The sequence below is a fragment of the Platalea leucorodia genome, assembly GCF_965183815.1.
Source record: "Platalea leucorodia genome assembly, chromosome: 1".
NCBI classification, from domain to species: Eukaryota; Metazoa; Chordata; class Aves; order Pelecaniformes; family Threskiornithidae; genus Platalea; species Platalea leucorodia.
This window is the reverse complement of record NC_138823.1, coordinates 126369799-126395755: the sequence shown is the minus strand read 5'-3', so window position 1 is coordinate 126395755 and position 25957 is coordinate 126369799. Positions and strand designations below refer to the sequence as shown.

Genomic DNA, 25957 nt, shown 5'->3' with positions numbered 1-25957 from the left:
AGACACCTTAAAGGAGAGTAAGGGAGACTTAATCTGTAGATCCTTTAACTACCTACAAAGATTATCTCCTACAGACATGGTGTTTACATTGAGGTGTGTAGCAACAGGGCAGTTAATTGTGGATATGGCATTTTTGACCACTCCCTTAAGATAAAGGCCGGAAGTACAGATTCATTTTCACACGGCAAGTACTTCACCTTGCGACATTCTTCTGAGTGCTGTGTGGTCATCTGCGCTCTCAGATTTATTTTGGTACTTTAAAATAAATTCTGTTTGCATTTGATTTATAGACTTCCCTTCCTATCTACATATAGATCAAATCTAACTTGGTCCAAAGTAAGCTGTTAATTAGAGGTACCCTTCCTCTGCTGGGTGATTGTGGGTAGTAGTATGTTAGCTTCATCTGCTAAAGTGCCTTCTTTTGAGACAACATATGTTTTGGTGTATGAGCTCCCTCAGCTGTTTGGCTCAGCCTAGGAAAATTATTGGTATATAGCTACATCACACCAGGAGCATCTCTGGTAATCCTTTTCTCCCCCCCTCTACTGAGTGAGGTGGTAAATGGCTTAATCTCAGTAGGTTTTTGTCGGCTCCTTGCTTCGTGCTACCAGGACATGCCAAATTAACTGTTGTAGCTGGCAGGGGGGAGGGAGCTGACTTGGGGTGACTGATCTGCACAGTGTGTATTCAGCAGGATACATGTTTAAGAGGAACAGAGAAAGATGGTTCAATTTACTAACTTTTTTATAATACTTTTTCTCCATTATCTTGTGAAGGCACTGTCTAGCTCTGTAGTAGGTAAATGATCCCAGTGACCTAGGACAGGTTTCAAGTCAGTGGAACAGTACGAACAAAATACGTGTCGTGCCCTTTAGCTACTACAGTATGCTCTGTATTTTACTTATTAACCCTATGTAAAACTGTACTACAGCAAGTTTCGTTTTGACAGCCACTGTGTATACATTGTTTGCAGAGGAGACACTACCTTTTCCATCACTTGTCAATAAAATACTATGGTATTTAGAAAATGAAATTTATTTGAGTGCTTAAAAAGCATCAGAATAAGCTTATGAAAGAAAACAGTGGGTGTTGGTTGCTTATGTGAATGCCCAAAATGATGTAAACTTGTTTCTAATGAATTTAACTAAATCAAAGATAACATGTTTGCCTTTACATAACCCCTTTGGAAAAATGGCCTTAGTCATTCAGAAGATCCCTTTTCCTCTTGTCTGTCTTAAAACATTGTCAAGTCCTGGGTGTCCAGGGGAGCGAGCGAGCAAGCTGATCTCGCATGACATGGCTCTGGCAGCCTACAGGTGACATCAGTCTTGGCAGTGGAACTGGCGCCGAGTCTGCGGCGTGCAGAACTGGACAGGAACCAGGCACCTCCGCTCCTTCCATCTCCACGCATTTTAAGTTAATTCTGACTTGTCAACCTGCACTCCTATGGCTCAAGGGTCCGCTTCAGTGACGATGTGGGGTTAGCAGAGGTCTTTGACTGATCCAAAGCTGAATCAAGTCCCTTCTAGAAGAAGGGTTCTGCAGAGCTGAAGAGGAGGAACATAACCAATTCCCTGATGAGAGACTGCAGCAAGGAGGTGAAATGCTGCTGCTCTGATGTCACCCCCGCTTCCCAAGCACGCAGGCAGATGCGGAGTCTTCTGGGTAGGGAGAAGCCTCGAGTACACGTGTGTTCGGTCGGAAATGAGTGAGGAGGGAGTGTTGTTCTGCAGCATCGCTGGGGACAATGACTATTACTAGCCAGGTTGGGGGAGGTCGTGCTATAGTGCTTACTCAGCTGCAGTGTTGCAATGGAAACAATTGTATGTTTCTAGCAGGGCATTACAAGAGCTTGCTCATTCATAATTGCTGTCTTATCTTACTCCTTGGCCACAGCAATCCAAACTACATTGAGCAAAGCACATAAACAGTTTCGTCTGCCTTCCTTATAAAGGTAGGAATACCTGCTTAATTTTTAGTGAATTGTACTGCTGCTCTGACATCAGTAATGCTGATGGACTTTATTTGTCAGTATTCAGGAAGAGCAGTGCTATAAGCACACAGCTTAATTGTGATCATTAAGCACACTTAATATTTAGCAGTTATGATATGACAGTGCAAATATTGCTCGTGGTTTTGCTGACTCACAGTGAAATTCTCAATATTTGTTCAAAACAACATTAATTTAGCGGAAAACGAGGGAACTGGGTACTTCAGTTCACTCCCTCTCCCCACTCTTGTCTTCAAATACAAAGAAAAGCTATTATCAATTAGTATAAGAGGTTGTTAGGGCCCAAAAGCTGGCCGCTCTTTCTGGGAACGGTTGCTCATTCTGTCCCTCTATATCCAATTTTGTTTAGTTTACTGACAGGCTGACCTAGGACAGCAGATGCCTGCACCACAGGTTTACCAGCGTGGAGAGTCAAATACAGCACATGCGGTTGTGCTCCAGCTGCGGGATGATACGTGGCGTATTAAGACCAAGGCCATTTGTACAGGTATTTCTGGGCGTTTGCCATGGGGATGTTCCCAAAAGGCAGCCTCCTACACTCCCTAGCCCCCTCTGACAAAGTAGTACAGCACTCTGTACCGGGTGTTATCTGGCCTGTTGCTACGTACCGAGGGTGGATTACTGCAGCTTGGCTGAACGGCTGGGTAGGAGTATTATGCAATGCACTAAGCAGAGCCCAGGCAGTACCTCCTGCATACAAAATTGCTCTGTATAATTTCTTGGTAAAATTATCACCTCTGTGAATGTGACTGATTTGTACTGGACATGCTGGAACAAAACCACATACAGCTATGTTGTCCTTCAGGTTGCAGTTATAAATTAAGGAGTGCTCTGAGAGCTTTTCTGGTTTGTACAAATAAATTCCTGAGCTGAAAGCACTACTTGCCAGACTTTGCTGACAAGCTTCATGTTGGGGTAGATCTGTTCTAGTATCTCCCACAAGATTTGGTTGGGTTTTTTTTTTTTCTTTTTTCTTTTTTCTTTTTTTTTTTTTTTTTTCCTTCTTCCAGACACTAGCAGAACTTGAGCGGCTAAATCTGCTGGTAATTGTTCCTCCTGCCCCAAACCCTCCTCCTGCATCAACACACTGACCTCAGCCTCCTGCAGCATCAAAAAGCCCTGTGGCCCTGTTTAAGGTCAAGGTAAAAGGACTATTGCCACTTCAAATGTATCTTCTCTCCAAATTGAATGCTTATTGCAGCTAGTACTATTTGCAACTAGAGGCTATAGATCTGCAGGGGGATTGCTTAATGATAAGCTTGTTGATTTGTCCCTCAACATGGCTGTATCCAGGCACAGTCAAAGCCCCTGCTAGAGAGGTGTCCACCTGTCCCTCCCTCCTCCATAACCCTTGTTGTAAGAGAACTCCTCTCATGAAGTGCTTTCTAAGGCTTTTACTACCAGTGACTTCTTCAAGCCAAGTCCATGAGAAGGAAGGATACCTCTTAGCCATAAGCTTGCTGATTTTATTGCTGAATGAGATTATTGCTTTAAGTGAAAGTGTGAGAAGCAAATGGCACAGAAAGGGCTTAGGCTGTGACCTGACAGCAGCAGACAATGCTAAGGTAGCTTAGTTATCACAGTTATTCCCTTTGCTCTTCCTTCCAGGCAAGGGAAATGTTGATTTGTTCTGGGACTGGGAGAGTTTGCTTGCTAAGAAGGTGAAGGGCTCAAGCAGTGTTTTCCGATCTGTCACAGTCACTTCCCACAGTCTCACTTTCTCGGCCCTTGCCCATTGCTGTGCTGCTTCTGTTTCCACTTGCCTTTGGTCCAGGAGGTCAGTTTTGTTTCCCAAGACAATAACTGTTACCTACAAACAAAACGAAAGGGTGAGCTTTATATAGAAAAAGCATTCACCACACACAATGCTTTTAAACAGCAGGCAAGTAGCAACATGGTTCAGGCCTGTTCTTTAACTTAGCACTGGCACAAGGTAAGCTGCCTGCAGTCTTGGAAGATCAGGGTCTGGGATTTGAATTAGCCTCATCTATTTGTGGGCTGGGAGCTGGTTCTAATCATAGGATATACAGGACTTCCCCTTCTCCCCCCTCCGGTTGCTTAAAGGGAAGCAATACCGAAGAGAGCCAAAGTTAAACAGCCCTATTCTCAATTTACATGGCAATTGAGCTGCCCTAGACAGGGCAGGGGAAGCCACTAGAGGGACCTAAGGCGACAGTCCCCTGTCGCTGAAAGGGTCAGATAAACACCAGCACCATCCTCTCGGGAGCAGTTTCAAGAGCAGCCGGTTAGCGAACCAGAGCAGCACAGCTGTATCAAGTCAGACCTTTAGTTGTAAGGATCAATCGAGTGACATCTGTGTCGCCAAGAGAGCACGGTGTAGCTGAGCTCAGCAGCCTGTACCCAGCGCTTCAGTTCTAGGAAGCACTGAAGGTAGTGCTGGCTGCTTAAAATTACTGCTCCTGCTTATTTTAAGTTAACCATTTTCTAAAAATGTTTTACCAGCATCAGCTCTTAGGGGAAACCATGCCTATATTTATAGTTCATGGTCCTTAGTCAAACTCCGGTCTCATCTCTACACTAGTGGTTTGAGAAAGATCAAGTGATAAAGTCCTCTCTTGCTGCTGATATGGGGTTTTTGCTTGTGGCCACACCTGCTTGCTCTTTCCTGTTCATCAGGCTAACTCCAGGACGTCTTCTGTTTCTTTCCAGCTAGAGGTGTTTGTCCTGTTCTGTGAGGTCTGAGGCTTCCTTTCTTTTCTCTAGCAGCCCATCCATGGTGTTTGGAAAAAATGTTTTTCCCTCTGCGATGGCTTGGAAAAAAGCTATAATCTTCGTATGCATTTACCGCATGCTCCAACTGAATTTTACCTATGGTTAAGCTCTGTCAGTGTGAGAGAACACAACCTCTATTTAGTATAAAATTTGGCCAGGCTTTAAGGTGCGTGCTAGAGAGCCCTCACAGCCAGCAGAGGCAAGGAACCAGCCATCAGTGCTTTCTGTCATCTGCCACACAACAGGGGACTGTGACACTCAACAAGCTGAAGTTCTGCCAGCTCAGAAGCACCATGTGTGGAGATACATCCCTAATTCAGTTAAGGATGCATTCTAGCAGAGCCCAAACTTTAAGCCTCCTGATGCTATCTTAAGGTAGGACTCCTGATCTCACCTTCTACCTGCTTCAAAGCATATTTTATAGGAGCTAGAAATCACAGGAATAAAACTAATTTATCCAGCTTATTGTGGGCACCACTCTTTCAACTATGTTATCCTCAGTCAAGATCACAACTTTAAACCCTCCCAGAGGATAAGCAAATTGGCTGTTTTCTAAAATACCTGCATGCAATGAGAGAGAAAAGTTCTGGCCAGTAATACAGAGAGAGGACACAGATCCTGTTGGGGCTGTGACTCCCTCTCCGCTTTACAACATGCCTTAAAGTAACAAATCATTGCCCTCACAAAACAGCGCCTGGGAAGAATTCCCTGCTCATCCACCTTTCCTTGCCCTGCAGGGGAGTTATGATTGACTCCCGTATCCCTGATATACGTGACAGTCTGCAGCTCACACCAGCCCTACCAGCTACCATACCTCTCCTGTGACTGCATGTTCAGCTGCTGTCAAACTTGAAGCCTGCTTTCCTCCACCACCCTGTGTGCTGTCAGTACTAAACAAGTTACGTTTTTGGGAAGTCCCTCCCTACCATTATCCAATTAATTCTTCATGCACTTTTATTTTTTTTTAACAGCATAAAACAGACATTTGGAAAGCTGTAGGCTAAAGACACTTAACAGGGAAAACTATTTGAGAATATAAAGATACTGTAAGAAAAGCCATAATGCTAATGCCACATGCAAGTTATATTTGTTTAGCTAAGCTGGAACACTGTCAGCTGAAAACACTAGCTGCTTTCTAAGGGAAAATAGAGCAGTCATTTCACACAATTGAATTGATTCAATATGGTTGTTAAAATACATTAAAGCCGCTTTGCCAATTGACTAATGTCTGGGAGACCCATTGTCAATTACACTAGTTTGTAAGCCATCAAGTACATGAATACAAAACAAACAAAGATAATGCCCTTCGTTATATTTTTCTATGCACTTGACTTCCCGTGTACAATATCTAAAAAAACATATGAACTGCGCTGCTGTAGACCATATGTTTTATTAGTCATAAGCGTCCTGGCTGGTGCATTCAGCTAACTGAATTTTAGCTGTAGTAAGGAGGGAAAAAAAAAAACAAAAAAAACAAAAAAACCCCACACACATTCTTTTGCATGACCTGCATGGCACGTGAATTAGGCTACCCCAGCATGCGAAAGCTTCCTTTTGCTGGATTGGCCAAGGCTGTGGGTACATTCATTTTCCTTTGTATGAGAGTTTTACAGAAACAAAATCTATGGTTTGCAACCTTAACTTCCTATCACTGATATACCGATAAGCCAAGCAGTTAAGGCACCATGCATTTACCTCCTTTTTGTCTCTAAAGACGTCGATCTCCTTTTTGAGCTGTTCGACTCTTTGGAAAGCTTCGAGGCTGGTCACGGCATACACAAGAACGAAGCCATCAGCGACAGAGAAATAGTGTTTTGGCAATTCTACGCCTTCCTGCAGACCCCTGGTGTCATAAAGCCGTAACTGTTCCTTCACGCCTCGGTCTGTCTCCACCGACGCCAAATACACATCTTCCATTGTGGCCCCCTCTTCTAAGCCTGTTTTAAAACAAGGAGGAAAGTTCAACTGGTCTAAATACAGCACCACTATAAGAATTATTTGCAGTACAGCAGAATTTCACCCCAGCATAGCTTTCAGTGCATGTTTTCCAGAGTGACTTGACCTGGACTCGACCTTGCCTGACATCCCCATGAAGGGCTGCATTCATAGATCACTGCACCAGCTATTTACAACAGTGACACTGCGTAAATACAACCATCTAATATATGAGCACACGATTATGTCTCTAAAATTAATCTATATGACATGCACATTCAGGATAGGATAAGATATACGGCTCTTCCCCCAGGTTTCCCAAACTGCAACCACCCAGTGTACCAGTTCTGTGCGAAGCATGCTGCAAACGGGCCTGCCCAAACATACCCTTTTGGAAGAATGGCCAAGGAACACCAGATAGTCAAGTACTAACATCTTGAGCCTACTTCTTTGCTTCATACTGAGCTGGATCACATGACAGAAGCGGGAGCCAAAGGAATAATTCTGGAAATGAATGTGTATTGGTGGTACAACTAACCAACAAGTGCAATCAAGCCAGAAAAGGAAGTGGATGTTTGCATGCAAGCAAAGTTGCATGCTATATTTACTCAAATACACAATGAGCTTTTTCCATCCCTTAGGGATCTAAAATAACTCAGATTTGCTAATAGGAGCAAACTCGTTTACTGCAAGGTAAGAGCATGCACAAGGTAACAAGCTTTCATATATATATACATATATATATATATATATCACCTGCTCCATGGTAACTATCTGCATACTGGCTCTCCTTCCTCTCTCCCCACGGTAAACGTGAGGTAATTCAAGGCAGCTTACTTTGAACTAATTAAAGCGTTCTTTCCCAAGCCAAACCTGAAAACACATAGATCACCTTTAGCTTCGTGGTCCCCTGAATGCAGATGCATAAGGTTACAGGTCCCAACAAACTATGTATAGTGTAGCTGGGCCACTTTCAGAGTCGGTTCTAAGTGTTCATATAAACCCTCTGCAATCCACGTTTTTGCCTCCACTGCACTCCTGTATACACAAATTGTTTGCCGTTGCAGGGCTACAATAATGAGCACCGCATTATTCTCTTTGTCTGCCAAAAAAGGACCATATTAGTGCATTGTTTAAGAAAACACGAGGGATTATCTGGCCTGTGAAAATAAGGATTTTGCTATATTCAATGACACTATTCAAAATACTTCACATTGACAAACAAGCTAAAGCATTCCACCCACGCTGATGGTTTCTCATGATGTATGCAGCATTCCTGTGCAGGAAAGTGGCACAAGCTGTTCTTTTTGCCCCTCTGTGTGCAGTCTTCATAGATCAAACTCTTATTAGGTTTGCAACGATTAATTTATCTCGCCTCCAAATATAGCCATGCTAACGTGCAACAGCAAAACTAAGAGTAGAAGGACAAAACAAAGGTTAATAAAAAGAGGAAGCACGAAGGCATTCTGTGCGGTTGGAGAATGTGTTACAAGGGCGTTTTTAAAGACTGAAGTAGGTAATAAGGCCCTTTCTGGTACAGCATGGTATTTTTTCTTGCTCTGCTTCATTACATTGTAGAGACAGGTCAAGGAAATATCTAGCATCAGTAAATGCTACTTTGGCAAGAAGGACTGAACCATAAGTACCTAAGTTTTCTTTTTAGAAAGCAATGAATAATGTTGTACAGGTTTTTACCATCTAAATGCTGCACTGTAATTCAACAGTCTTTAATATATCCACATTCTCCTGTGACAGTCTCTTCCTAGTGGCATTAAAAGTAGCAGTGAAAATTATGTCTTTTAACATCCTACTTGAAAATGAAGAGGAAAAAATAAGATCTGGGAGTTAAGTTAGCAGAATAGAGCAACAAATTTTGATGTGAAATGGGGAGGACGACACACTTTGGAGGGAACTGGAATTTATGCATCAGTATCAGATTGGAGGAGAGAGTATATGCAAGTAGATTCCTAAGCCAACATAGCTAATTTTTAGACATACCTGTGTCACCTTATTCTAGGTCCTGTTTCCAAAGTCCAGACTGCATGCTAGCCACATCTTGCTGGCAAAGATATTTACACTTCTTGTCAGTACCATCCCATTCATGCATTTTCCCAGACTCCATTCAAACATGTGCCAGGCAAGTTGTTGTACGAGCGGCACAGCTACTCAGGAAAGGCCAGTGTCCTAGGAAGGTGTGTGGCACCATCCCATCCTCCCTGTCACAAGGACCCCAGCTCTCCTTTCCTTCACTGCCATCCCCAGGCATTCTCCCACCTTCGCTACCTGGGTGGGCAAGGGCAGCTTGTCCTGGGGAGTTACTGCCCTGCAGACTGCTGCCAGCTCGAGTAGGTTGTCCTTGGAGGAGAGCATTATTGTAGCAGGAGAGAGAGAAAAGGCCCACCAGTTTTTCTAAATTTACAGAAACTTATTTTGAGATATCTACTGCTGTGACACAGATGAACAGGCAGATGGAACCGGCTTTCAGGTTCAGAAGCTATGGGGGGGAAAGGGAACTAACGAGACAGTGAACAATCTCGTGGTTTTTTTGGAAACTAAGAATGAAAAAAGTTAGGGAGGAAAGGGAGGAATAGACAGGAGATTGATACTGTTCTCTAGTGCCTATTTAGCTGGTGCAAGTCTTGGGAGAGGCAGAAAGGTCTTCATCTATGTTACTGACTGCTGCCACAGAGGAACTGCAAGGGGAAGCCTCAGTCATAAATTGGGTGGTGTTTCAACCCCTGGTGGTTTCCCAATGAGGAAAAGAAAAGGTTCAATATACTAATGAATACTGCACGCTCAGGCTAGACAAGGCAGAGATATTGCAAATACCAAAGTGAAGCAAAATTAGATGGATGGAATTTCAGAAGTTCCCAAATGACTCTCAAACATAAATGCAGTGCAAATTTTGTGTCTTCTTGAGTACTTTTGAAGATCTCCTATGTAATCTCTCCCTCCCTCTTCCCAGCAGGGATTTAGCAAATAGCTCCCAAAGCCTGCTCTTCCTTGCGTTTCTACAACTCCAGGATAACAGGCTTTGCTTACTCAGATCTCAACTGACAGTATATCAGAGGATCCCTGACTTGGAGAAGAGCTAGACAGGACTCAACAGGAGCTGGTCTATATAGATTTGGCTGCTAGTTAAGTACTGGTCCCACCAACCAGTAGCCACAGTTGTGACCCTCAGTTGCATACATTCAGCTCCATTTTCATCCATTTCTAAAATACAAAGCTGACTGCAGCTCTGCCAGGAGGTAGTTTTGATTTAAGAAACAAAGAGGTAAGAATGCGTGATTTGGTTAATTAGCCTCCACGTCTTTGGAGCTGTGAAAGCTAAAACCCCAAATCTCTCCAGCTGAGACCAAGCGAGGCAAATTCTCTCTCCTTATGGGTTCTACCACAGTAATATATGGTGTTTTCATTCCCAGCTAGTAAGATGATTTGAAGTAGCTGCTTATGAATAACCTGACTGTACCAGCTATTTATGCAGCCAGGAGGCAGAGATAAGGAAAATTGTATTTTCTACAGGAAAAGTTCTCATCTCCTCCTGCTTAGCTGATAAGCTTTACCATAGGTTGAGGGGCCAGAGATACTTTAAAGGCAGAAGGAAGACTCCTTTCTATGCCATCACTGAACAGGAGCACTGTTTAGGGAAAAACACCTATCCTCTTTACAGACACGTCCCGTGCCAAAGTTAAGCCAGCACCTCTCCTGTTAGCTCTCTCAAGAGAGCCCAGGCCAAGCAGTGCCAGGTACCACAGGTATTTAGTGGGACAAACTTCTGCTGCCAGTCAAGGACCGATTTCATGACCAAGGAGAAGTCTGGCCCCTCCTTCCTCAGGAGTGCAGCAGAAGGTGGAGGATTTGGACAAACACAACATTGAAGCCACAAAAAGAGAGATTGTCCCAGGTACCAGGCAACTGTATACATACATGGAAACCTTAACAACTATTTGGCCCGACCTATGGTAATATAGTTCCTGCATGACTCAAAGCTAAATCTGCACCCATGTCAAACATCTCCTTTCAGGTTTTGTTTGATTCCTTGTCTCAGTTTAGCCAGAGAGGCTGCCGTGCAATACGTACGTTACTTTACGTGGCTCTGACAGCTTCTCTCGTCTTTTTGCCCTCTCCTTTCTCATCCTAGGGCCCAAGCCAAACAGCCCCTCTTACAGTTTTAAAGCCTAGCACAAAGCCCAGTACCACACATTGTTGCTCACATGCTCTGGGGACACAGCTATTCCTTTTTCAGGGGTATTCCTCCCTCCCTCCCTAGTAATTTTTCCTCTGACCTCAAGCAATCTTAGTGCCTTTGCAAGAGTGCTAGCTGCTGACCATGTAAGCAGCTGCAGCACTTAGGGACTTCATCCATGACAAGCCAGGGAGAACTGAAGGTACACGTTTTTCTAGGAAGAAAAACACAGCACAACTGAGTTTACAGCACCATCACCAAGCACAGAGCCAGGAGCATAGGCTTAAAGCCAAGGGCTTTATATAGCAGCGTGAAACCTCCAAGGACACTAATCACTTCCCTGATAGCAGCTGTGCCACCACTCCTTGTTACAGAAGAGTCAACAGGAGGCACGTTAGCACTGACATAGACTCGTGGCTGATTTACAGACAGGAGGAGACCCCCATGTCGGCGGCTGGGACACCTCAGAGGATGGCACCAGACCTTGCGCTCTGAGCCTGCAACCAAGTTCGAGCACGCCTCTTGTCACGGAGGAGGATGTGGATGGTGTCAGGAACGGAGAGACTCCACGTGTTGGCCCTCCCCGGGGCACCCCGTCCCCTCTCCCCGGCCCTCGGACCAGCCGCAGAGCTGCTCCTGACGTCAGTCAGGAAGCACAGGTTTTGAACCAGCTTGTGTCCATGTTGCCGTACCTGGTGAGCTGCCTTGCTGGTTGGCTCTGAACAGACGGGCTTTCAGCAAACACACTAGTCCTTTTCGCCTCCTGCCAAAAAGGCCAGCAGCCAAGATGTACATGTCAGCTTTCTGGAGCTCGCAAGCTTTAGGAAACGAGGATCAAGATCCAGTAATCATGTTTTAAACATGGAGGGGCCACCCCTGCAACGGTAGCACCAACAACGAGTCTGTGCAGTTTAAAGCAGCTCAGCTAAGGAGCAATCAAAGACTTGCCATTCCTCAACCTCTGTCCTTGCCCAGTGAGACCCTCACAGTGATGTCCTGCCTCTGCAGTTCGAGGGTTAAATCAATACAGATTGGAGAAGCAGATCTTCTGGGCACCATTTTCACCAGCCCATACTTCAGGCACCCTCTGGCAGATCTGCCTGTGGGCTGAGGAAGACGCAAGGAGGATGGTGGCCACTCAGCGGGACTGCTAGAAATACATCAGTCCATCCCCCAAAATGTGCCTGGTGGCACAAGCGGGCAGTATCAAAAGCCCTGGGCCATGGCTGCTCATCCTTTGGGGCTGCAGTGGCTTTGTACAAGCCCTCTCCATACTCTGATCTTGACTCTGCTACTTGCCCTCTTTCTCCGAATGTCTTGGGAATAAGATTTGACCAAAATCATAAAAAACGGGAGGCTACCGCCTTCCTTCTCCCCTTGCACCCCCCCTCCACTATCAGCTGCTCCCTCCCTTGCTGTTAACTCTGAAAAACAAGAGCAGAGCTGCGGGAAAGGAAAACTGATCTTTATAAGAGAGGGGGGGAAAAGTCTGCGTTGCTCAACAGCTGAGCTGGAGTGGAGCGTTCGGGAGTGACAGAGGGACACCCGCAGCTAACCCCCGGGCATGAGGCCTCCCTCCAGTTATGTCAGCCAATATCCATGACGTTGTATAATCATGTACATGGCTGGCTCCATAAATAGCTCCTCCGATCAGCAACACCCGAATATCCTTCCTGCCTGGGTTGCTAATAGGAGCTTGGGGCAGGAAGTAATGCAAGGCAATACGATTTAAGCAACGTGGCCTTGCTCGTGCTGCTCGGCTGTCTCTGACAGTCACTGAGCGCAGAGGAGAGGCAGGTCGGTAGCAAAGGGAAAATCCTTCAGCCTGCAGGTTTTGCAACCTTCACGCTGAAAGCTACACGGGGCTACGTGCATAGGGCTCGGTAGGATGCTGGAAACAGATGTTGCTGCAACATTAGAGGAAATCCTCCTTTTAAACAAGGGTATTAGCACGCAGTTCTGTATCACGCTTTGCCAGCAAATTCCTCCCATCCACACATTTTAAAGGCGCAGTGCCTGCAAAGCACCATTCTAGAAATCCTAGTGTTTATCCAATAACTTACCCCAACGTTTAATTTACCGACCCAAGGAAAAAACACAAATGGACTAGACATCTTCTGTCAAAGCCCTGAGATTCACCCCTGGTGCCATCCCTTGTTTCTGGGTGAGGCAGAAATAATTCATCAGCCTGCTGATCGTTGCCCTTCCTCTCAAATCCAAGTCATGTGGAGACAGAGGGAAACAAGTCGGCTTTGCCTTCGTTACCCTTCTTTTGTGCACAGCAAGTCTCAGACATCCCATGCTCCTCTCTCAAGTCCGTTTTCCATGGGAGGATTTCTTTGAGAGCCAAGAACCTTGGCCCTTGAAGTGCAGCACAGAATGTGGGACATAAAGCAGAGCTGTTTTTCTTTTCAGCGATTTGATTAAATATTAGCCAAAACCAAGCAAAATAAAGCTTTAAGAAGACGGAACAAAAGTCTAAACAGTCTCTCCACTCATCATGTGATATCTATTTATTTTTCAGGCATCTACAGCATCTTTCAGGGAACGAGATATTATGTAAATAGGCAGCAAGCTCATTGCCTACTTTCTGTGTTTGTTTCTTTTTAAACATTCATGTATCTTATAACTGGGAACATCACGGAAAGGGTTCTTCTCCAAGCCTCTTTTAAAAATTGGTAAGGAAGGGACTAGGAATTTCAAGAACTGCCCAGAGATGCAACAAAACCACATTGATTTCCTCCTTCACCTCAGTGCCGTTCGCAGTCCTCGGTTACTGCTTTTTGGGGGCCCACACAGAACAAGATTCTGGAAAAGGAAATGATCACCCCCCCAAAAAAAAAGTAAAAATATCTCACCAACAGTATGCTTTCCATAGAGAAGCTGCTCCAAAATCGCAGTCTTTCCCACCGAGGCCATTCCACAAACCACCACCTTGTAGCCCTTTCCCATCTTTCCCGAGAGGGCAGAGTCAGCAGGCAAGCCCTGTGCAGACACAGGAGTCTGTGAGCCTGGCGCGGTGGCAGAGCTCAGCACCAGACAGAAGCAAAGCCCCCGAAAGGCGAGAGGCAAAACGCAAAGCAGCGGGTGACTCGGAGCCACAGCTCCCTCCCCGGCGCTCACCAGTGACTGATATTTTTAGGACTAGAGTTTCCTCCCACACCATTTTTTAAGATTTTAGGCTGCTGCCATCGGTGCCAATGCTTGCCTGCAGCCTCGACACTTGTCCCGTCAGGCTCGGGGAGAGTTTGCAAGCACTGAAGTGTGTAAACCCTCTGGGGCAGGGGCTGTGCTTGTTGGCGTGTGTGTACACTGCAAGACTTGCATTATTTGGCTTCGTGTTTTTGCTGCGGGCCTGATGGTATCTGGTGGTATCAGGATGGCTTCTGGAAACGCGACAAAACGGCGGTTCCTTCCCTTTTGTTTCATGCACAGAAAGTTTCTAGCTGTTACAGGCTAGGAGCTAGAAAACAGGAGCGTTAAAGGCAGAAGCACAGGGAAGCGAATGCAAAAGCAGGTTTCTTTGGTCTGTTTTAAATCGGTTTAGATGGGCAGGGATTGGTTTTAGCAGGAGGCCTTCAGGAGCCGGGGACAGCTCCCTCTGCAAGTGAGCCACGGCAGGGTGGCAGGCCCTCACTCTCAGGTCGCTGTTTGGAGCAGTTCGCCCCAGAGCGAGCCGAAGAGTACTTTTTTAGGACCATGAGGGGCTGGCGTTGTCCTGTTTCGATTGCAGTTTAACTGGGTAGCGCTCCACAAGCCAGGGTGCTCTGCAAAGCGCACACTGAAAAACAGAAAGGTCGCCCCGCAGCCGCAGGGAGGCAGGGGGGACCTGCAGGCAGGGGAAGCCCGATTCCCGTTTTGATTCCCCGGCAGGGCCCAACACCTTCACAGCAGCACCCAGGGGACGCCGCAGGGAGCCAGAGAGGGGGATAAAAGCCTCCTCGGCACCGACAGCACCGGGCAGAGCCGGGGCCTCGGCCCCCGCACCGGCTGCTCACGCTCACCTCGGCGGGGAGCCCCCCTCCGGGGAGCACCCCCAGGCCTGCAGCACCTGGCACCTGCCAAGGCCGCTGCACTGCTCCCCCCCGGCACTGAACAGGCCTTAGGGTTGGTTTTAGGGCTTTTTTTCCCCTTAGGATCTATGATTTAATTTCATTTTTTTAAAAATTATTATTTTTTAGGACTGTTTTAAGTCCCCAGCTAGTCTGGGGCTGTTATGGGGGGGAGGGGGTGTTTCAGGGGATGCCCTGGCTTGCAAAGCCCCCTCCCCAAGGCCAGCCCCCCAGCTCCGCGGGCCCCCGGCCGCGCCGTGCCCCGGTGCGCGCCCCCGCCTGCAGCCCCGCGCGACCCCGGCCCCGCGCGCCCCCCGCCCGCCCCGCGCACCTGGGCCGAGCTTCCCACGGCGCCCCGTGGAGCCGGGCCCCGCCCCCTGCCGCCCATTGGCGGGCGCGGGGGCCGGGCCGGGGGGGCGGGGCGGGGCGGGAGGCCCGGCTCCCCCAGGACTACATTACCCATGAGGCGCCGCTGCCGCCGCCGGAAGCGCGATGCCGCCGCAAGGGGTTGTGGGAAGCAGGGCTCTTCCTTTCCGGTGCTGGGCGCCATCAGGTGAGGGGTTCTCTGTGCTCGGCCTTTCCCGCAATCCGGTCCCATCCCGGGCCCGAGGCGGCCATCCGCCTGCCCCGCTGCCGCCCCCGCCCGCCACCACCCTGGCGGGCTGGGACGGGCTGCTCCCGCGGCGCGGGGGCTCTGCGGGGAGCGGGGCCCGGGGCCCGGGCGGGCCGCGGGCCCGGGGAGGCCGGTGGAGGGCCCGTGGGCTGCGCCTGGTCGGGGCTAGCGCCTGGTCGGGGCAGCGGCCTGCTTCCCCGTGGTGTGGGACGGGAAGGGGATGGGGACGCGCAGTCTGAGCCCGGGATGCACGGTGCGAGCGGGAGGCCGCACACCGCAACGCCGCGGGTGCAGGCTGATGGCAGGCCGCACGCCTTGGTTTGGCTCTGGGTCTGCAGCTCCTTTGTGGTGTTTTATGCCATAATGCAATCATAAACAAGGGGTAGCTTGGGGTGGCAAGAGCTGCACAGAGAGGGGTATGGAAAGTCACACACGAACAGGGTTTTTTTGTGCGCAAATAAAATGAGCTGCGTTTTTCTGATGGTGATTTGGGTGGTGGCTTGATGGAGTTCAGTTACATCTGCTAATTGCTGCAGGTGTGTGGGAGCTCAAAGGTTTTTAGAGGTAATTAAACCACATTAAAAATAAAGACCACACCACTCACAGTCACATGCTTCTTTATAGATTAACATTTATAACTTGGTTCAGATATTAAGTATTGATTTTGGTAGTATCTGACATACACATCTGAAAAATCCTCAGCTGAGGAGTTCAACATTTAAGAACACGCAAAAAGGAAGACAGTTGCTGAGAACGGTAACCACAGTGTGTCCTATTGGAGGTTGCCGAGTGCAAGCCATGTTACCAGATGTGCCAGTGGTATAAAGAGGCGTGAGAGCATCCTGTGTGTCAGTGGTGGTACATGTATGGTTTTGTGCAGCGTCTCTGTTGGGAGCTGTTCGAATCTGAAGTCATATTCAGTGCACTTTTTCCATTGACCTCTTGATTCAGCAGGTAGACAAACATGGGTGCCTACAAGTACATCCAGGAGCTATGGAGGAAAAAGCAGTCGGATGTGATGCGATTCCTCCTCCGTGTCCGCTGTTGGCAGTACCGCCAGCTGTCTGCCTTGCACCGGGCTCCCCGGCCCACCAGGCCAGACAAAGCTCGCAGGCTGGGATATAAGGCCAAGCAAGGTAATGAGACGTAGAGGCGAAGTCTGCGTGCTTCGTGATGGAGTGACTGAGTTTTATGTCCACTTCCTTCCTTCCTTACGTGATAGGAGAATAACAAAATCTGAAACATAAATATTCCCCAAGAACCTGAAGTGTCCTACATGAAATGATCTTCATATTATAAATGTGTTAAATTGGTAGCAGTGCCCACAGCCCAAAACCGTACTTTGCATACTTTTGAATTCGTGCCTTCTGTGGCCATTTTGGCAGATGGAGATCAAGTGGGCTTTGGCTTTAATTCTTGCTCTTGTGCTGTGTTACTACTGCAGAGTTGACCAGTGCTTTTAGTAACCTGGGTTTGGAGGGGGTGTCCTTTTTCTCCCCAGATTTTATCACGTGTTACTTTGACTGTATTACAGCTGTACGTGCTTGAGTAAGCAAGATGACATAGTTTGTGCTGTCAGTAGAAAACAGTTACTGGTCAGTGAAGGAAACTTGGGGAAAGTGGTTGTCCATCTGCAACTTGAGCAAATCCCTGAAACAGTATGTTTGTTTGCTACGAAAATATAAAGCTAAGAGTCTACACTTCTGTTGCCGTTTGTGAAGTTTGTCTCGTTCCCTCATTTTTCAGTGATCAGATTTCAGCAGGGTTTATGGGTGGCTTGTGCTTCCGTGCTTTGTGAATGCTACTAGCAGAATATGGGATTTTAGTTTTGGGATAGTTGTTTCATTGGGTGTTTCAGGGTGGGAGTTTTTTGTGTTAAAACGTAGCTGTAGCTGTTCTTAGTGTATTTGGAACTGCATAGTGGAAAGGTGCCATAAACGGTGGTTTGGAAGTAAAAAATAGTCATGACAGGACATCGCTTCTCTTACTCAGTTGTAATGGAAGTAACAAAAATACCACCTGCTAGCCACCTCCAGTTGTAGGTTTTTGTGAAGGTTGGTATAGTGACGGAATTTTCATGTGAAGTGTTTGGGGTGGGAAATGCATTAATTGGCATCAAAATTGCCTTGCCGTGATTTGCACTTGCTACACTACAGAATTCTTGTAGTTCCTAAGTCGCCGTTTCTTTTAGGTTACGTTATCTACCGTGTCCGTGTTCGCCGTGGTGGTCGGAAACGCCCAGTCCCGAAAGGTGCAACCTACGGTAAACCTGTGCATCATGGCGTTAACCAGCTGAAGTTTGCCCGGAGTCTTCAGTCTGTAGCAGAGGTGACTATTTTGGTTATTGCTCAGAAACTTGGCTGTCAGAAGGTCTTACTTAGTCTGTAAAAGTTGAAAATACTCAAGAGACAAAAAAACCCCAAACAACTGTTTTGTTAATGTGTTAGGTAAAAGGTCTTGAACACTGATGGCAGGAGAGCACCCGAGTGTCTTGAAGAGCTGTATTGAGAGAAATGAAAAAAGCTATTCAGACTTCACAAATGTGGTCTGGGGAAAGCACTACTTAGGTGGTTTATTGACGTTTATAGCATATGCTTGTGTCTAAAGTGTGCCACAATATTTGTAATGAAAAATAGACATAGAACTAGTATAAACCCCAGTAAAATAAAGGGTTAGGCATGAGAAATAGAAGTTCAAATATGCTAAGGTGTCTGACTTCGCTCATCACTAAATCCCACGTCTGTGTTCCGTGCCATCCTGTATGCATTACCAGCTTTAGGTAACGGTCCTTTCACAAAGTACAGATAAGTTCCTGTCGTAAAGTCTGTAGCACCTGTTTGTGTAGTAGGAGCGTGGCACAGCGTGCTTAGCTGTATCATAGGATCTGAAAGCAGCACGCCAGAGACTTCATAAAAAACTTTGGTACCTCACAAGCACAGAGATTGGTGGCTAACGTGGTTTTAGGTGAGATGTTGTTACCTGCTGAAATACTCAAAACGGAACCTTTCATTCGACGAGATCTTTAAGTTTCATAATGTCACAGTAGTAGTGTTGAAGAGATGTAGTTCTCACCTCTAGAAAAAATTTTCAGTGGGTTAGAATTAATATTAGTCTGCACTTTCAAAAAAGAGACATTGTGAAAGAATGCTCATTGCTTTTCCATCTCGAAGCAGAAGACTTCTGTTCCCAGGACTTCAAAAATATTCATAAGTGAATATGCAAGTTGAATATGGTGGAGGGGTTTTAAAAGGGGGGGGGGGGGGAGAACGACACACATAACTGGGACATGCTAATTTAAAAAAAAAACACAGGTGATGAGTTTAAATTAAAAATGCGATTCTGTATTTTCAGTGCTCATGGCATGCTCTTCATATACGCTGTTACCAGAGATCTGATGGCTAATCACATGCTCACTTGTGGTGGCAGCTCAAAGAAGAGGTTATTGGCCCTCAGTTCAAAATTTTCTGAGTCTGACACGCTCTTTCCTGGAAGACTTACATTTTTCAGATGGAAATGTTATAGAAATGTAAAACCTCCATTGTAGCTACCATCCCCACATGGGAAGCTGGTTGAGGGTGGTTGGTGTTTTAATGTTTAATATATGTGTTGCTCTCACATGCTAGAATAAAACAAGGACTTGAAAGAATTTTATTGCATGTGCAGAAAATAGTCAAGTGCTTTTTAGTGGAAGACTGTAGTAATAGGTTGGGATCGCACTGGGACAGAAGATGGGTGCACTCCATTGGTTCCTGCTTTCCCACAGTGACAATAAAGTCCTAGGATTGAACGGACTTTTAGTGTTTTAAATAAGGAGCATTCTTGACAGGAGAGGCAGATGGAGTTGCATAATTGATATTTTCTGCTTTGTTTTGTTTTCTAAACTAAGACTGCTCCTTTCCAACCACAAGTGAGGATGGGAATAGCAAACACTAATATACCAGTGGTGGAACAAAGACTTGTTACATCAGCTGTTTCTTTTCTCCTATCAGTACGGGCTTATTCTCTGCAGAAATGTCTTCCTCCCCTGTAGCTTTGGATGTGCAAATTGATCAGTCTTTCATAACTTCCCACACAGGATTGTTCCGTGGCCCCAAGTGCAGCTTGTGCTCTTCATCTTCATGTTAAAGTTGTTTTTAACTCTGTGTATTTACCTATTGGGTGCTTCTGTGTACAAAGTACTACTTCCGTTTGTCAACCAAGCACCTTTCTCCTTATATTCTTTAAAACACGTTTCACGTAGGAATCCAAGCAGCTTTTTTTTTTTTTTTTTCTAATACAGCATTCATTTCACCTATTACTTTTTCTTGTGTATTTGCAACTGGAAGGGGAACAGTTCTTTTAGGAACAGAGGGTCTTTCAGGGCTAACAAATTTCTAGCACCTACAAAATTTTAGGCTTGAGTTACTCAGATCTTTCTGCATGAAGAGTGCCCCGCATCCATGATTTTACAGCCTTTTGCATTTTTTTTTTTTTCCTCTAGGAACGTGCTGGCCGTCACTGTGGGGCTCTGAGGGTCTTGAACTCATACTGGGTTGGTGAAGATTCCACTTACAAGTTTTTCGAAGTGATCCTGATTGATCCCTTCCATAAGACCATCAGGCGCAACCCTGATACCCAATGGATCACCAAGCCCGTTCACAAGCACAGAGAGATGCGTGGGCTGACATCGGCCGGGCGGAAGAGTCGTGGTCTTGGCAAGGGCCACAAATTCCACCACACCATTGGTGGCTCACGTCGCGCTGCCTGGAGAAGACGCAATACCCTGCAGCTGCACCGTTACCGTTAATTCTTGTAAATGTAACGATCTAATAAAGCTGATGCGGGTTGCTGAATTTAACAAGTGCTTCTGCTGCTTCTTGGTTTATGTGGAGAAGTATAGAATTCTCCAGGAGTTCAGTCATTTCCATATTTTGAAAGGTTTTTGAAAATTTAATTTGATATTTGTGGAGATTGTAGGCCCCGAGCATGGAGTTCTGTGAGGGGTTTCACTTTTGATAAGACTGAAAAGACACATGCAGTGTGAACTGAAAGCTTAATGGCTAGTCCATGTTCTTTTTTCTGTTGGTCTGAGTATACTTCTTCACTCTCTGTAGGTCGGGGTCTCTGTCCTGTGCTTAGACTGAACGCCAGCTTTGGTCTTGTGCAATGAGATGTAAACTGAAAGTGCTAGTTTATTTTTTATAGGTGATTAAATACTAATGGCAATTTTATTTTTCAAGTTCTGGTTTTTTTGTATGTCTTCAGTGTGAAATCAGCTCTTGAGCCTGTGTTATCTGCAAACGTAGGCTAAATTGACTAAGCCCAGAACAGAAAGGTAAGGCTTGCTCTGTTCATGAAAGTGCACAGTATTTTTAAATATGGATGCTTCACAAAGAACTATGCGATGTTTTAGGTTGACTAATAAAATACTGACTATAGAGTAGGTATTACTTCATTTGTGCAAGATTCCAGGCTGTTCATTTTACATTTTGCAGTGGAGACAGTGTTTTGTAGATCTGCCTTTTGATACCAGAACAGAGAACATTTCTCTGGTGTTAGAGCTGCGTTCTGATTTACTCTGCATGGTCAGGTGGTAGAAATAATCACATTTGGAAGACAGACAGTTATAATGATAGATGAGTGTATTTTAGGCTACATTTTGTGAAACTGCAGTGTGATCTTTCAGCATTAAGTCAACTTGCACATAAATGCTGAGAGGAGAATAACTGCAATTTCTGGTGAATTAGCTGCACGGCTCTCCTAACTTCCACAGATTCCGTGCCACATCCGTTGGGTAGGGATAGGAAAAGGGATCGATAGAGGGCCCAAGAAGTAGCTGTGTCTTCCTAGAGCTTCAGCTTGGGATGTGGAAAGGCTCTTAAACAACAGAAAACTAATGCCAAAGACTGAAATGTCCAAGATTTGCCCTTCAACTGAGAAATTAACTTACTTTGCTCTTCAAGTTCTTACAGAAGGACTGGAGCCTGAAGAAGAGACTTTTGGCAGCATGTTCTTAAAGCCAGGAAGAGCAGCTCAAGAGGGCAGTCCTTCCATGCCATGTTTTGTTTGGCTCAAACAAGCAAAAAAATTTAAAAAGGATTATTTTGTAGCTATGTTAAAAAGTACTATCTGCTCCTCTAAAGAAGGGAGGGTTTTTTTGTTTTAACCTTTCCTGTGAGGGAGGAACTAGTATTAGGAAGAAGAGGATTCTTGAAAGCAGCTCCTGTGATGGTGTGGGAGAGGACATGGAAGCTCCTACGAGCAGACTCCTCGGAGCCTGATGATGCCGCACTGGAGCTCGGTAAGCTGTTCAGGACCCTTGCCATTGATGGGGGAAGGTGACTGGGCAGTCGCACTAACGCTGTGTCGCTTGGCAGCGTTCAAAACTTCCAGCGCCTGGGGGATGTCTTTGGTGCCTGAAGTTTCCCCTCATGGTCCTGTAGCTTTTTGAACTTTAAAATAGGGGAGGAAGCACTATCCCCTCCCAAGTCTGTTGAAATGTACTGATGAAAGTGCATGTAAGAGGGTATGGTATTGGTTAGACTAGCTGAGGAATTTGAAACGGATGGTACTGTCCTCAGCGGGACCTCTGGGTACGTACAGCTCATCCCAGCTCTTCAGGGAATCGGATCGCCTTAGCATCTTCTCACACTGGAAGTGTCGTACGCTCTGTTAAGCGTTTTGGGTTGGAAGGAGGGGAAATTGCAGTGCGGTGTTTGTGTGAAGAGGAGAGGCAAATTATCAAAATCTGTGTTTAAAAAAGGCAAAACATTGAGGAAAAACTTTTTGGTTTGGGGTTGTTAGCTTGGGAAACCAGGCTTAGAGAGAGATGATGTGATCTCTGCCTTTCCTGCTTGATGATTTTTGAACCTGTTGTACAAGTTCAACAGAGATTGCAAGTCCGTGTTCCTTACGAGTTTGGTGGAAATCGGTCATCTGAGACAGTACTCCTAGCGGGAGGCTGTTACTTGCGTGCAGCCCTCCTTGCACGCCAAGGGTCTGCCTGACACACGGGTACTGGGCTGTAGCTGAAGGGGGCAGGGGGAGGGAGGGAGGGGAGAAGGAAGCGTCAGGAGGTTCACTGGTGAAATTTATTAAGACATGGAGGAATCCAATAGCTGGTTTCCAAGCCATCTACTTGGCTCTGTTTCCAGGACTGCTTATTTCTCAGTCTGAACAGGCATGTTTTAGACATAATTAAAAGAGCTGTCTGGTTTCTAGGCAAGAGAAAATGAATCCCACAGTTGAACTGCGGAGAAACGGGGCTGTGCAGTACCATCCTATTTCAGCCTGATACCAGCTGCTGTTGAAAATAGTTGACTGCAGGCTTTTACTAGGCTGGATTTCACTTTTGTGTAAAGCTGCCTAGATTAACTAATCGCTTAGCCTTTGGTAGAAGGTGAGGGCCTGGCAAGTAATTCAGCTCCTGTTAGAAACTAATTCTGTCCTCCCGAAGGGTGGGATGTGTAAAAACAGATTGTGTGATTTAGCACGTTCTTTAAATAAGCAAGTAGTAAACTCCCTTCCACGCAGCTAATAGAAGTGCTCATTACTCGGCAACACTGGCTAAGTTGAAAAGTACAGACCGTGCTAATCAACAGCGAGTGTAGTTGTTTTTCCTTACGTTGCCTCCGAGGCCTTGGGGATCTCTGCAAGGCGGCTGTGTGCTGCTGGGCGTGGGATGCTGGTGTGCTGCCTGCAGTAGGCACGGATGCTGACGGAGGGGGCGGTTGGCTCCTTCCTCGCAGCAGAAGGTCCTTGAATGTCACTGGTGATTTTGTGGGGGTCTTGGAATGGAGTAATTAGCGATGGAGGAGAGTAATAGCTGGACTCGCTTGCTTATCTCTGTCCTTGTAATGCAGCAGTTGTTCACTAGCCTTGACCCAGGGAGAAAAGTGACTGCATGTGAACAGTCCCGTCCAGCTAGTGAATTAAAAAGCTAGGCTCTAAAAATAGAGCCTGATTCCTACTCTTTTATCTACTCACTCTGCGAGATGGGGAAAAAACCACCATCTTTTTTGCCCTTGTTACAGCTCTTTTCTTTTGCAGCACACACAGGTCTAGTTCTAAGAGTATCAAACCAAAATACCCAGAATGATGGAAACACTGCTTCAGCCACAAAAAAAGCAATTCAGATTTGAATTGGACCCTCTTTTCTGGGGCTTTGAGCAAGCACCAACTTTTTGATCCAATCCTTTTCAAGTAATTGATTGAAATGTAAAGCTGTATAAAAGGATGGAGAGCCTGTGGGTTGTTCGTCTCTTCATGTGTCAGGGTTCTGAATCAGCCTCAATTTAATAATTACACGCAGAGTGTTTAGGTTGCAAAGTCGAGCTCCCGAAAGTTAGGAAGTGCCTGAGCTACGCTGCTTACGCAACCTTTAATTCAGCGGCTATCCTGCTCTTACCTGACGTGCCAGAAGAGGCCTCTGGCAAAGCCAGGACTGGAACCCAGTTCTTCTGGGCCCCTTGTCACTGCCTGAAATTTAAGAGAGCATGCTTTTCTTCAGTATCAAATGATGTTCAATGATATCCTATAATTAAAGGCTCTTATGTAATGAAGATGACATTTAATCTCATTAAATACTGTCAACTCTCCATCATTCAGGGAAATGGAGAGCTGGGGTATCCTGGAGATCAGGGAGCTCAGTGGGAGCAGATGAGTGATTAAATTAAGCCTGGCTCTGTTCAGATCAATGCTGGCTAGGGTTGCTCTCACAGATGGAAGGTAACCCCCTTCCAAGCCTGCTCAGGTCTCCCTGCATTGCCTTCCCGGTACCAGGCTTTAGAAAAACCCTTCCTAGTTAATATGCTGGACCTGAGCTGGCTCCTTAGGGGTTATGCAGCCTGTACCTTGTCGCGAAGGGGCTGTAGAGGCATACCTCTGGACCCAAGCTGAATGTCCATGTGCAAGTTGAGAAGTTCCCTTGAAAACACAAGAATCAAGAGGCACATTGGAGGGGAAAAACGAAAAGGAGAAGGCAGAAGAAGAGGACAAGTCAGCTGGCTGCCAGCGGGGCTTGTTAGTACCCCAGTGCTGCCCAGTGGCAAGGGCGCGTTGCAGAGGAGGCTGTGGCTAGCCAGGGTCCAGCACCGTTCATCAGCCAAGTTTGTGGGATGCAGTCCCTGGGGTACAAACCTGGCTGGACCCAAGTCTCAGCACAGACCTAGCTCAGGGTGCCTGTGTCTCTGGTGTTAATTTGCAACCGAGCAGCATCTGTACTTCACCAAACCCAGAGCAGAAGGACGGTTCTCGGTTGGTGCTGAGAACCATAGACTGTGAAAGGCACCACATCCAACGCCCGAGCCCTCCATCTTCCAGGCCTCTTTGCCAGGCTGTGTGTCAATAGCCAGAATAGCAGGCAGAAACCAAGACCCTATCACACTCTGCGTTGTGTTCACACGTGTAACGAAAATGAGTCGCCATCCCCAGAGAGCTCATAGGCCAAGGGGAGGAAATAGCTCATTAGTCCAGTGTTCACTCACTCATTTATTCATATATTTTTCTTGAGCATTGTTTTTCTGTGACTAACAAGCAATTATTTGAACCCTTTCCTTGTATGAGAATCACGGCCCTTCAACTCATCTGCTGTTACAATCCACCTGCCTCTCTCATGGGTTTCGTGATTAGTCAGATGAGTTTAGATAGCAAGTTACACAACCTTTATAAAGAATGTGTTTTGAGCTTTGTGGTTTCATTCAGAGCTATATATAAAAATTATGTCTTATAAGTTGCAACTTAGGTGCAACTATGTGGAAAGCAGTTTTGTTAATGCATGGTTAAACAAAGTCATAGTAAAGCTTTTAAGTAAAATAGAAAATTTTGTATTATTTTCACTTTGTTTACAAGTTATTGCTACAGGTGTTGATGGAGCACATCTACTTACGATCTTTTTTTACAGAAGAAGACACAAAGTAAGATTCAGCTACACAAGAAAAATCAAGGACAGATATAAACCAGTTAATATTTATAAATTTAGGAAAAGAGGTGGAAATAAAAGGAACTTTCTTGATTTTTTTTTTAAATAGATTTATACATACATTCTTTTGTACAAAATACATGATTCAATAGGTTTTATTGAATCTGGAGAATCTAGTTCCCAATCTTAATGTAGGTAGTTTTATTTCTGATAGATGCCTGGTTGTCCATTCTTAATAGGCAGAGACTGAAAACTAATATGAACTGATAGTGAGATACTAAGTTTTTCATGTTAAGGCCAATGATTTGTACTGGGAAGACAATAACTGCCCTGTACATGTGATACACGTTTTAGATTATTATGTGCTGCTTGGGTTTTGGACCCTGTTTTTCCCAAACAGCAATTTTACAGCAACAGTTATACCATATTCATGGGAAACACAAAATAAATTAATTATTATGGTGGCTTACACTGGAAACCCAATTCTTAGATTTATGATTTATGTTGCTGAGAAGGAAAAAAGGAG

The 25957-nt window shown here is 45.8% G+C and overlaps 2 protein-coding genes across 4 annotated transcripts; one reads left to right on the top strand and one right to left on the bottom strand.

The window, feature by feature from the left end:
• Positions 1–337: 337 nt before the first annotated feature.
• On the bottom strand, positions 338–15287 carry NKIRAS1 (NFKB inhibitor interacting Ras like 1). Of its 2 annotated transcripts, XM_082330068.1 has the most exons (4): positions 15252–15287; positions 13727–13853; positions 6440–6681; positions 338–3821 (listed from the first exon to the last, which is right to left on the bottom strand). In XM_082330068.1, exons 2-4 carry the CDS (start codon positions 13818–13820, stop codon positions 3582–3584), a joined length of 576 nt encoding a protein of 191 aa, XP_082186194.1. In that variant the 5' UTR covers positions 13821–13853; positions 15252–15287; the 3' UTR covers positions 338–3581. The 2 variants fall into 2 exon arrangements, with proteins under 2 accessions (XP_082186194.1, XP_082186195.1); XM_082330069.1 differs by lacking the exons at positions 13727–13853; positions 15252–15287 and adding an exon at positions 11561–11586.
• A 105-nt stretch (positions 15288–15392) lies between these two features.
• On the top strand, positions 15393–20374 carry RPL15 (ribosomal protein L15). Of its 2 annotated transcripts, none has more exons than XM_082307430.1 (4): positions 15393–15473; positions 16488–16669; positions 17725–17861; positions 20014–20374. In XM_082307430.1, exons 2-4 carry the CDS (start codon positions 16498–16500, stop codon positions 20317–20319), a joined length of 615 nt encoding a protein of 204 aa, XP_082163556.1. In that variant the 5' UTR covers positions 15393–15473; positions 16488–16497; the 3' UTR covers positions 20320–20374. The 2 variants fall into 2 exon arrangements, with proteins under 2 accessions (XP_082163556.1, XP_082163555.1); XM_082307429.1 differs by having other exon boundaries at positions 15403–15473; positions 16485–16669.
• The last annotated feature ends 5583 nt before the right edge of the window (positions 20375–25957 follow it).

Bases quoted from the DNA above. Each gene is read 5' to 3' on its own strand.
- NKIRAS1 (XM_082330068.1), bottom strand. From the start codon at position 13,820: ATGGGAAAGGGCTACAAGGTGGTGGTTTGTGGAATGGCCTCGGTGGGA. The intron at 6,682-13,726 runs GTGAGATATTTT...GTTTTAAAACAG, and splicing joins CTATGGAAAGCATACTGTTG to GCTTAGAAGAGGGGGCCACA. The intron at 3,822-6,439 runs GTAAATGCATGG...TTTTGTTTGTAG, and splicing joins TCTTTAGAGACAAAAAGGAG to GTAACAGTTATTGTCTTGGG.
- RPL15 (XM_082307430.1), top strand. From the start codon at position 16,498: ATGGGTGCCTACAAGTACATCCAGGAGCTATGGAGGAAAAAGCAGTCG. The intron at 16,670-17,724 runs GTAATGAGACGT...CGTTTCTTTTAG, and splicing joins GGGATATAAGGCCAAGCAAG to GTTACGTTATCTACCGTGTC. The intron at 17,862-20,013 runs GTGACTATTTTG...TTTTTCCTCTAG, and splicing joins GTCTTCAGTCTGTAGCAGAG to GAACGTGCTGGCCGTCACTG.